The sequence below is a fragment of the Zophobas morio genome, unplaced genomic scaffold (genome assembly GCF_036711695.1).
Source record: "Zophobas morio isolate AGI-343-1 ecotype UQ-CSIRO unplaced genomic scaffold, CSIRO_AGI_Zmor_V1 ptg000014l, whole genome shotgun sequence".
NCBI lineage: Eukaryota > Metazoa > Arthropoda > Insecta > Coleoptera > Tenebrionidae > Zophobas > Zophobas morio.
Window position 1 is genome coordinate 27,267,051 of NW_026972119.1, and position 12,579 is coordinate 27,279,629.

Below are 12,579 nucleotides of genomic sequence, written 5' to 3' on the forward strand. Positions count from 1 at the left end.
TTGGTCGAATTCAAAATTGGCGCTGAATGCGTGACGTCACTCTTATTATCATCCTACTTTGACAGAACTTTTGAACTTTCAATACATTGACGGGACGAACATTTACAATTTCCTCGAACCTACTATAAATCCGGGAAATTCGTCTCGGTTCAGTAAATATTTCAAATCTCGCGAAGCTATATATTGTAGACCGCCGCAAAAACTCTCCCGAAGAATTATTCTGTCTGGAATCATAAACTAGTCGTATAAAATCGCAGTTTGAGTCGATTTAAATCAGACACCTTCGGCAAATGGCCAGTCATATAAAACTGTTATTTATTATTTGGCAGTCGATTTCACATTCTATCCGTTTTAATGCAACCTAGACCGTGACTTTCTGTTTACCGGAATGTAATTATTCCTAGTGTTCGCGCCTTAAAATAGCACAACGTATCTAGTTGCAGCACGTAGACAAATTTAAATTGTTGCATCGAGTGCAATATTCGCGAAGTTGTGCAAGAGCAGGTGGTTTAGGGAAACCTTGCGCTTTACGACAGCGCACTGCAGCAAAACTGCAGATATTCTGGATGGAACTCAGACCGGAGTTGCGTGCCAGACATTTTGATATACACTTTGAGTGCGACAGAATCGGTTATCCCTTATGGGGGCAATAGGCGTGAAGTATGTCCATTTCTGGGCTTGAGGAACTCGAATAGCGGTTCGCTCACTTGGGCAAGGTGGACAATATTGCCGAGAAAATTTTATTCGATTTGAAATCAGCGAATTTCGTGATTCATTTTATTTCCTGAACCGTCGTTTATAAATAGCAAACAGCTTATTATAAATAGTACTTTTATCTGAGTCAGATGAAGTTTGCAGAGTGCATATCAGTGACGTAAGATGGGTTCGTTAAGACGATAATTCAAATTAATCATACAGTTATTTAAAGTCTATCTTGTCGAAATAGAAAGAGATGGTTTTTTATTGCCTGATTTGTTTCTTGAATCTCAAACTTCAATACAAAAACATTACAAATACGTAATCCATATTTATTCGGTAAAAACCATAGGTCAAAGAACATGGTGGAGTGTATACTCAGATTTAAAACAATATTTGCGTAACAGGTATTTACACATGACGTCTCATTTTTCTAGTGTTTTGGCATCTAGGCGATAATGTTAAAATACACTTAAAATTTCAGGGAAATCGGTTCGTTAGTGTCGGAAATTATTCACATGACGGACAGGGAAACAGGACCGGCTTTTCGTTTCTTTGACCTGGGAGACTGCAAAATACTCTTATTATTAGAGAGCGGATTATATGCAATTAGCATATCCCGAAATTATTCACATAGATTAATTAACACTTCCGGTGCATGGGAATATGGTAAAATTAAAAAAAAACACATGAACGTTCCAAAACTTTATTAGTACAAGTGATACTGATAATAAAATAAATTCAGTAAGGAAATATATATATTGAGGTACTCACCATTTTCAACATTAACATCGAATTCTTAAAATAGTTACAATTTCAAGAAATAGGCCTCAGCAATGTACATTTTCACCTATTGTATCACGAGAAAGATTACACATGTTTTAAAAAAGTTACTTCGTATAAATAGGTCACTACCTAGCTAATGAACATTTCGCTATTGTTACAACAGGGTTGTTTCGCCCTCAACCTAATGAAAAAGTAAAAACAAGTATGGTTTCTAGATATGCCATTCCTCTGTTTTGTAAATACAAAAATAGGAGTATTTCTTACTGATTGTTTTAGGTATGTTTAGAGCAGAAGATCATGGCAATGTGATGCTTTCAGAGTGAATAATAATAATACTGAAATGAAGGAGCTGCAAAATTGAAATACATGACTGTTAAGGCATTCTTGAGTAACCAAAGTGTTTGTAGCGAGGAAAATAACGTTTGATTAGTTGTGCGGGAGTCCGCAAAAATCCTCTAAATAAACAGTCAAAAGCGACATCTAAAGCAACATCTTGCGTATCTTTGCAAAGCTGGGAATGAATCGAACTTACTACACCGTTTATATTTTCCGAATAAAATACCTACCTACAAATATATATCCAGCGAACGCAGTCTTTGGTTTAAAACAAACAGATGCAACTTTACTGAAACTCACCAGTGTGACAAATGCCGTCCAACGTTAATTAATACTTAACTAAATTAGCCACATAAATGCTAGAACTCTAGAGTAGGAATTAATGTTAACCAACTTAGAGCAACTACTACTCTGTATAATAGACCCTCATCGTAAAAATACTATAACTTTAACACTGATATGCAATATTCATATAAACAATACACCTTTGAGGAACGAACAATATGGCAACAAGTCTCTCTCTACCCTATATACACACACAATAAAAAATTGACGCGTTACGTCGTAGGATCTAATCATTTTCAACACATAAATACTTCCGCTCAACTTGTTTCACAAATAGGACCATCGATCAGTAATTAAACAATGAATTACGTAGTACGTAGTAGGTGCGCAATGCCGCCGACGTCACACCTTCTCACCAACTTTCGACCAATCAAAGCCCTGTGACGTCACCGCCACTCCGCACCTACCACTATCCAGGAAATAAAACCCGGCCCGCCCCACTACTCTCGCAAAAACAAAAATGATATGCAACGCTCTAATTTATTTCGACTCACAAAAATGATATAAAAAAAATGAAAACTCAAACTCGGGCGGACCTCGCCTCCAACGGATCAATTGCACATAACCTAATAATTGACCGAACATTATGAACTCTGCTGGACCCTGCTCAGCGCTTTATCCCGAAAGCGCCTCCGCGCCAACTCCGACATGGCCACCGGCCCCAGGTGCGCCACCTGCGGCGACGTCGCGATGGCCCTGAACGTGGCCGCCACCGTCTCCTTCAGGTGCGCCCCCGTCTGGTCCGGCGCCGCGTTCTGGCTGGTGTTCGCTTGCAGTGTTTGGGTGTGGTACAGCGCCGGTGTCGCCGCCGCCAGCCACGAATGCTTGACTAGTTGGGCCGCCGTGGGGCGGCGCTGCGGCCCGATGTGCAGCATGTCGGTCACCAGCATCTTGGCTTCCTGGGAGACGCTGCTCCAACGGCCGTTCTGTAACACCGAGTTGGAGTAATTGGAAGGTCGGTGGAGGCGCTTACGTGTAAGTCGAGCTTTCCCGAGCTGATTCTTTGGAGGATGCGCTGAGGGCTGTCGTTGGGGGCGGTGCTGAAGGGGCATCTGCCGGACAACATTATGTAGAGGATCACACCGAGGGACCAGATGTCGCAGGCGGCGTCGTAGCCTTGGCGTTTCAGTACTTCGGGAGCCACGAAATTCGCCGTGTAACATGGAGTCATTAAAAGGCCGTTGTCTGCTCTTAACTATAACGTAAATTTGTAAAAAAAAAGTAATACACAGGTCACGGTTGCCGCACCTGTTTGGCAAAACCCATATCACAGATTGTCACACTATCAGGTGTGCAGTCTTCTGAGGCAAACAAAATATTTGCTGGTTTTAAATCCCTGTGGACCACTCCATTTTCGTGTAGATATGCCACTGTGGTGGCTAGAGTTTTCAAGATGGCCGCCGCTTCTTGTTCCGTTAGGTGTTTCTAGAATTATATACTGAACACCAAAGTAGTTTGGTTTTAAAATTGCATACTTTTGCCATCATGTAATCCAACAAGTCTCCGCCTCGTAGAAGTTGTAGAACGAGGTATATTTTACCAGCTTCTTCGTAAACTCCCTTCAAACTGACAATACCGGGGTGGTGACCGTACCGCATCAGAATTTCAACTTCTTCGCGGCAATCGCACTGGGTTCTGTTTATTATCTAAAAAACGCGTACGGTTTACCTCATTTTTAGGTTTATTGTTAAATTTTACAATATCATCTACACGCCATTTGAAAGAACCTAGGGGGATAATTAATTGATTCTGCTAATTTTAATTTTGAAAATTTACAAAAAACATTTTGTATGTGGAGCAAAAACTGGCTCGTTTTTTGAAATTCCCAGTGATTTCGAGGCGTGCGAAGTGGATGAAAGTTGTTCAAAATGTTTGCCTTCTAAATTTGTATTAATTTACGTTATAATTGGTATTTTTCTATTCCGAATTTTAGAATTTTTAGAGACATACTTGAAAGTATTTGATCTAAGGTTAATATAAACATTAAATTAAAAATTTTAAAAGTAAAAAAATCTTAGGTGCCATTGCAGAGTTCTCAATTGAACATTAAAGAGAACAATGTTGCAAAAATATGCAAATTTTGTGGGTCAATTAAAAAATCTTCATGTAGAAAATGAAAAAAATTTGTCAAAGGTTATTTCGAGAGAACTTCCCTCGCCCCTGGAATGCACCCCAACAAATCCCGCAAAACCAGTGACCTAAATAATACTTCCATAGCCCGCGTACATTCCAAAGGTATGCAGTCCGTACAAGTGCGGACAATATGAAATATATTAAAGCAGGCAACCAACGGGAAAAAACGTTTTTCGAAAAACTGAAAGATTGAAAATTTTAAAAATCGAAAAACTGAAAAAAAAAACCAAATTGGGAAGTTTCCAAAACTGAAAAAGTTGAAAAATTGAAAGACGAAAACTTGAAAAATGGAGAAATCAAAAAGTAGACACCTTTTAAAAAACGAATAAGAAATTGAAACATCAAAAAAATCGAAAGATTAAAATTGAAAAATCGAGAAGTCGAAAAACCTAAATTTAAAAAACTGAAAAATTAAAATTTTGAAAAATTGAAAAATCAAGAAACCGAATAAAAAAAATTGAAAAATCGAGAAATCCGAAAGTCGAAAAATCGGACAAAATTTGAAAAATCGAAAAATTGAAAAATCCAAAAACTGAAACATCGAAATCCTGAAAAATCAAAAAATGGAAGAATTGAAAAACTGAATCGAAACATTGAAAAGTCGAGAAATTGGGAAATGGGAAAATCAAAAAATTGATTAATCCAGAAATTGAGAAATCCAAAAATTGAAGATTTGGAAAGATCAAAAATTGAAAAATTGAAAAATCGTAAAACTGAAACATCGAGAAATCGAAACACCAAAAAACCGAAATATCGCAAATCTAAAATGTAAAAGTCGAAAGATCGAGAAATCCGAAGGTCGAAAAATCGACGAAAATTTGAAAAGTCTCAAAACTGAAATATCGAAAAATTGAGAAATCGAAACATTGAAAAGTCGAGAAAAGGGAAAATGAAAAAATTGATTAATCCAGAAGTTGAGAAATTCAAAAATTGAAGATTTGGGAAGGCCAAAAATTGAAAGATCGTAAAACCGAAACATCTGAAAATTGAGAAATTGAAAAATGAAAAAATCAAGAAAACCGAAAAATCGAGAAATCCGGAAGTCGAAAGACCTAACATTTAAAAAACTGTAAAATCAAAATTTCGAAAAATTGAAACTTGAAAAATCGAAAAACTGAAAGTGAAAATCCAAAATTTAAAAATTCGCAAAAATTGAGAAACGGAAAACTGAAAAATTGGGAAATTGAAAAATTGGGAAATTGAAAAATTGAGAAATCGAAAATTTTGACAAATCGAAACATCAAAAAATTAAAATAGACTAAAATCGAAAAGTTGAAAATCGAAAAATTGAACAATAAAAAAATTGAAAAATTGAAAAACCAAAAATTTTAAATATAGAAAGATAGAGAAATTGAAACTACAAAAAACTAGGTAATCTAAAATTTAAAAATTCGAAAAAATTGAAAAAGTAAAAAATCGAAATCCTGAAAAATCCCAAAACTGAGACTTCGAAAAATTGAGGAATCGAAATCCTGAAAAATCCAAAAATTGAAGAATTGAAAAACTGAGAAATCGAAACATTAATAAGTCGAGAAATTGAGAAATGGGAAAATCAAAAAATTGATTAATCCAGAAATTGAGAAATCCAAAAATTGAAGATTTGGAAAGATCAAAAATTGAAAAATTGTAAAATCGTAAAACTGAAACATCGAGAAATCGAAACACCAAAAAACCGAAATATCGCAAATCTAAAATGTAAAAGTCGAAAGATCGAGAAATCCGAAGGTCGAAAAATCGACGAAAATTTGAAAAATCTCAAAACTGAAACATCGAAAAATTGAGAAATCGAAACATTGAAAAGTCGAGAAATGGGAAAATGAAAAAATTGATTAATCCAGAAGTTGAGAAATTCAAAAATTGAAGATTTGGGAAGGCCAAAAATTGAAAGATCGTAAAACCGAAACATCTGAAAATTGAGAAATTGAAAAATGAAAAAATCAAGAAAACCGAAAAATCGAGAAATCCGGAAGTCGAAAGACCTAACATTTAAAAAACTGTAAAATCAAAATTTCGAAAAATTGAAACTTGAAAAATCGAAAAACTGAAAGTGAAAATCCAAAATTTAAAAATTCGCAAAAATTGAGAAACGGAAAACTGAAAAATCGAAACATTGAAAAGTCGAGAAATGGGAAAATGAAAAAATTGATTAATCCAGAAGTTGAGAAATCAAGAAAATCGAAAAATCGAGAAATCCGGAAGTCGAAAGACCTAACATTTAAAAAACTGTAAAATCAAAATTTCGAAAAATTGAAACTTGAAAAATCGAAAAACTGAAACTGAAAATCCAAAATTTAAAAATTCGCAAAAATTGAGAAACGGAAAACTGAAAAATTGGGAAATTGAAAAATTGGGAAATTGAAAAATTGAGAAATCGAAAATTTTGACAAATCGAAACATCAAAAAATTAAAATAGACTAAAATCGAAAAGTTGAAAATCGAAAAATTGAACAATAAAAAAATTGAAAAATTGAAAAACCAAAAATTTTAAATATAGAAAGATAGAGAAATTGAAACTACAAAAAACTAGGTAATCTAAAATTTAAAAATTCGAAAAAATCGAAAAAGTAAAAAATCGAAATCCTGAAAAATCCAAAAATTGAAGAATTGAAAAACTGAGAAATCGAAACATTAATAAGTCGAGAAATTGAGAAATCCAAAAATTGAAGATTTGAAAAGAAAAACTGAAAAATTGAAAAATCGTAAAACTGAAACATGTGAAAATTGAGAAATCGAAAAATGAAAAAATCAAAAAACCCGAAAAATCAAGAAATTGGGAAGTCAAAAGACCTAACATTTAAAAAACTGAAAAATTAAAATTTCGAAAAAATAGAAAAATTGAGAAATCGAGAAATCGAAACACCAGAAAGCCGAAAAATTCAAAAATTTAAAAATCGAAAAATTCAAACATCCCGAAACTGAAACATCGAAAAATTTAGAAATCGAAACATTGAAAAGTCGAGAAATTGAGAAATGGGAAAATCAAAAAATTGATTAATCCAGGAATTGAAATATGGAAAGGTCAAAAACTGAAAAATTGAAAAATCGTAAAACTGAAACATCTGAAAATTGAGAAAGCGAAAAATGGAAAAATCGAGAAATCGAAAAGTGGAAATATCAAAAAATGGCAAAACCGAAAATTGAAAAATCGAAAAATCAAGAAAACCGAAAAACCGAGAAATCGGGAGGTCAAAAACCTAACATTTAAAAAATCGAAAGATTAAAATTTCAAAAAATTGAAAATCGATAAATCCAAACATCAAAAAATCGAAAAACTGGGAAACTGATGATCCAAAATTTAAAAATTCGCAAAAATTGAATAAACGGAAAATTAAAGAATCGAAAAAATGAAAAATCCGAAAATTGAAAAATTCCAAAACTGAAATGACGAAAAATTGGGAAATGGAACAATAAAAAAATCAAAAAACTGAAAAATCCAATAAAATTAAAAATTGAAAAACCAAAAATTTTAAATACAGCTGATCAAGAAATTGAAACTACAAAAAACCATTAGGCAATCTAAAATTTAAAAATTCGAAAAATTGAAAAATCTACAATTAAAAACATCGAAAAATTGAAGAATAATTGAAAAACTGAAAAATCGGAACATTGAAAAGTCGAGAAATCCAAAAATTGAAAATTTAGAAGCGCCAGAAAACGAAAAATGAAGATTTGTTTGTATTGATGAGGCTGATACGTGTTTAAACTCCATATTAATTTTAATAATAATGAAAAAACTTTCAGAGTTTAAATAATAGATTCGTAGTCACTGCTACACGTGTTTCGGTACACAGTACCGTCTTCAGGCAGAAGAGAAACTGGGGTTTTACAGAGCTATTCCTGAATTTATACCTCATTTATATCAGGTATAAATTCAGGAATAGCTCTGTAAAACCCCAGTTTCTCTTCTGCCTGAAGACGGTACTGTGTACCGAAACACGTGTAGCAGTGACTACAAATATATATTTTTAAACTCTGAAAGTTTTTTCATTATTATTAAAAAAGAAAAATGAAGAGATCGAGAAATCGAAACATGAAGAAATCGAAAAATGAAGAAATCGGGAAAACGAAAAATGAAGAAATCGAGAAATCGTACATTTGTAGAATGGAGAAATTGAGTAATCGAAAAATCGAAAGTTGAAAAATCGACGAATCCAAAAGTTTAAAAACTGAATATTCGAAAAATTGAGATCTCCAAAAATTGTTAAATCGACAATTTTGATTTTTTTTTCCAAAACTCTCGTTGTCTCGGTTAAAAATTCAACACCTATTCATAAACCACAAGTTCAGAACTGTCACTTTTGCTTCCGAAAACCATCAAACGTTCGCAAAATTTCAAGGCATGTTGTACAATTTTGATTTTTGCCAAAAATTTTGTAATGTGTTCGTATTTTTACACTTTACTATTTGAATTATGTTAAATATAGCACGTTCTTTCTAATTTTATAAAATTTAAGTAACATTATTTTCTTTTGAGATTGATACATTTTGCTAGCTTTGACACGTTTAAAAACCACACTTTTTTGTTCCGTCAAGGAATTTTTGAGCTTAGCAGAAGCAGTTTCAACAATACAATTCGACATAAATATTACGACCGTAGGCGGCGCAGATCTGAGTAGGTCACCGTAATTGTTAAACTGACCCAGGAACCTGTCGGTATTGCCAACTTATTTTTTTTTAACATTAAGTTGCAAACGTTGTTAGATGCTTTTTATTCAATTTCGATTTACCTTAACCGCATACTGTTGTCCCGTCGCCTTGTGCCGCGCCAGCTTGCAAACACTATAACTTCCGGCGCCCAACCGATCTAAAAGTACGTAGTCGTCAAAGAAATTTCGTTCCACGGTTCGCATCATCTTGAAAGGAGTTTCGGTCGTAACTTTTTTCGGAACGTTGCCGTTCTCTAACAGACATGGTGCAACAAAACTGAACCTAAACAGGAAAAAGTAGAACGTACAGATCAAAGACGCTGGATTTACCCTCTAAAAAGTTCGTGAGCATTGGCACTTGCTGGAACTCCGGGAGAATCCCGCGGAGTTTTACTAGTAAATTCCGAATCAAAATATGCGTCGTCTGGTCCGCACACCGCTGGCTGAAACGGCGGTCTAATTTTTTTGGCAAGAAGGGCTTCGAAATCGATTGTGGCAAAAAATTCGTGCTTTTTCATATCCTGGAAATAGTGCACGATGGACTAGATTAATTAAATTTCGTCCCGAATTCTTACCTCCACGCCGCCAGGGCCAGCCCCAAGGCGATTCGCAGGATTTCGTTTAAAGAGAGCTCTCAAAAGACTTTGTGCTTCAGGACTAAGATTAGCAGGCATTCCTAACTTTGCCTTTAATATTTGTGTCATGGTATCTCTCCTATTGGCACCTTGAAAAGGTAAACTTCCAGTCAGCATTTCAAACATTAAAACCCCGAACGACCACCAGTCAGCGGCAAAAGAATGACCTTTTCTGTTTACCACTTCTGGGGCCATGTATTCAACCTTCAAAGTACAACTTTAAGAGAAAAACACGATTTTTTTTTTAATCATACCGTTCCGCAAAAACTATACGCCTTTCCCTCCTCTAAAGGTAACTTGGACAGTCCGAAATCAGTCAACGCGATGTGTCCATCAGCATCCAGTAAAACGTTCTCAGGTTTTAAATCTCTATAAATAATTCCTAAACTATGTAAATGGTTTAAAGCCAACGCCAACTCCGCCAAGTAAAACTTCACGTCTTCTTCGGTGAACATCACCTAGAAAAATTGCGTCTATTTAATATTTACTTTACGAATATATATTTAGGACAATGGGAATATTTAAAATTTGATTGGAACTAGTTTGAGAAGAACACACAAATAAAACGACTCACTAGATCTAGAGGCTTCCGGGTGGGTCTATTTGCGAATTTTGGGGGAGGAAACTCATTACTTCGTGTTTCGTTGCGTCTGTTCGTAGTTTAAGTTTTTCATTCAAGTCTTTAGTAACGTATAACGTATTTTTTAATATTAGCCCAATTTGAATACGCAAATGATACGCCATTGGTCCAAGCCTGCGTGATAATTTAAGATGTTCTTCCCACAGTATTTTCACTCTACTTTTTTTTAACTGCTCTGGTTAGATATTATTGGAAATATTTTTTTTTTAAACAGATATTCAATATTTCAATTTAAGTTTGAAAGTGCGTTCTACAATGTTTTCCGGCATTGTCGTATTTTTTTTTGTAGTTAGCAACAACAAAGTTACAGGATTTTGAAGTGGCGTCAATAGCTTGAGGGTATAAGCATGTTTTCATTAAAAATTTACCATGCTTATGATAATTTTAAACCATCTGTAAGATTTCAGAACGTTCGATTTTAAGGATTCAAGACAAGGTAAAGCGGCGAATAAATTATGTGTTTGTTATTACAGACAGCAGATTTTCTAATACTTACTTCTTTACTAAGCCTCGAAAATAAATCCCCTCCTCTCAGAAAATCCAAAATAAGATACAATTTACCGGCCGTTTGGAACGCGTAATGAAGTTTAACAATAAAAGGATGCTCCACGTCCACCAGAATGTTTCGTTCCATTTTAGTGCGATGACGATCCCGGACTTTCAGAGTAGCCTTCTTTAGAACCTTCATGGCGTAGAGTTTCCCGCCATCCGTCCCCACCACCTTGCGTACAAGGAAGACCTTGCCGAACGAACCCTCTCCCAATACTTTAAGCAGCTCAAATTGCGAAGGGTCGGCCTTATCGTGGCCATTTCGAACCAACTAATACAGATTTATATGTTAAAAAATACATGAATGAGAAAGATGGGTAGTTTCATATTACCTCCCCCAACTCAAACTCATGCTCGCCTTCGGCTGCAGCCGCTTCGTCCACTCCAACCGCTTCATCAGCATCTCCAGATTGAGACTATAAAGACAACAGTTAACAATGAATAAATCTGGCGAGTATATGCAGGATGTTCTTTGTGTCATCATCGAGATGTCTAAGTGCAACATCCTGTATATTAGTGATGCCCTGTTAGTAGGTTATTTTTAACTTTTCATAACAAAATAAAGCATTTATACTTATCTATGTTAATCTGTTAATAAACTACCGAGTCATGTATGTTTATAATTAATTTAAAAGAGTTCATGTAGAGCTTGGAGTTCCATGATAGGTACATGTCAAAGGAAAGGCGGTGACATGCCCAGCACTGGTCGTGTTTAACAAAACAAAAAACGAGTTTAAATCAGAACAGGTTGTGTATCCAAAATAAAGCAACTAGTAGTATGCAAAAAGCACTTCTACTTCTAACTCTCAACTACACACTCCGGGCTAAAAAAGGAACAGGATAGTGTCACCTAAGAGGCTAATCGTCGAACTACATGCAACTTAAAGTTAAACTGGTGCTTTTTCGTGCAACGACAGAGAGTTGCAAAAACGTAAGTATTTTACGTACAGACACTATTCTTAGGGACCTGGACACTCCAAAAGCTGCAAATGAATAAACTCGTTATAAATCATAAAAATCTGGCTACGCGTGCTACGTAAAATTAAAAGTGGAAGTAAAAACACTTTTCCAGAGGTATGACAGATGGCTAAAATTGTTGTTTCGGCGATGTCGCAACGGAACTAACCTCGGTATCGGCGTGTTGAATTTGCCATGGCTCAACCGAATTTGCTAACGGCATATTAATTTGTTTCTGTTTGGCATCAAATTGATTTTTCGGTTTTGTTTCTTCTTTCTTCAAAAAACTGTTTTAGAACATGGCTGTCAGGCTGTCAGAGCTGTCAATGCGCTGCCAACCTGCCGATACGAATTCTTTGACAGGCGGAAAGAGGCAAACGGCTGTTTGATAGCTTGTGATTGCGTTAGAATTAGGTAATGGCGCCTTCTTATGCGAGATAACGTTTTTTTTAAGCAAACAAGTCGTAAAATCTAAATAAAAGTAAACAGACGGAAAAACGCGGAAAATTCGTTCATGAACAGCTTTCACTTCCACGCTTGCAGAGGGAGTTGCGTAAAGAGAACACATTTCATCCCCAATCAATACACCTTGGATTGATGTTTTTATTTTTTTACAACATTATTGTTAAGTATCCATTAATATCAAGTCCATCATTGTAAGGACAATGTGCAATGACTTTCCTTAAGTACCATCAAGCAAATTCAATTTCTTAGAAAATTATTGAATTTTATATTGAGAATTTCATTTCTTTCATTTTTACTTCAAACAGAAAATAGGTTAAAATAAGAGTATGTGTGGATTGTTGAACTACAGCTAAAAAGCTGCGTCATTAACTTTTTGGAAAGGATAAAAAAA

At 34.9% G+C, this 12,579-nt stretch overlaps 1 protein-coding gene across 2 annotated transcripts; it reads right to left on the reverse strand.

The window, feature by feature from the left end:
* Positions 1-2,624: 2,624 nt before the first annotated feature.
* Positions 2,625-12,118, reverse strand: S6kii (Ribosomal protein S6 kinase II). Of its 2 annotated transcripts, XM_064055787.1 has the most exons (12): positions 11,893-12,118; positions 11,715-11,749; positions 11,099-11,182; positions 10,714-11,037; positions 9,832-10,035; positions 9,518-9,781; positions 9,273-9,463; positions 9,024-9,225; positions 3,639-3,809; positions 3,412-3,588; positions 3,137-3,358; positions 2,625-3,089 (listed from the first exon to the last, which is right to left on the reverse strand). In XM_064055787.1, the coding sequence occupies exons 1-12, from the start codon at positions 11,918-11,920 to the stop codon at positions 2,748-2,750; spliced, it is 2,244 nt and encodes a 747-aa protein (XP_063911857.1). In that variant the 5' UTR covers positions 11,921-12,118; the 3' UTR covers positions 2,625-2,747. The 2 variants fall into 2 exon arrangements, with proteins under 2 accessions (XP_063911857.1, XP_063911858.1); XM_064055788.1 differs by lacking the exon at positions 11,715-11,749.
* Positions 12,119-12,579: the final 461 nt, after the last annotated feature.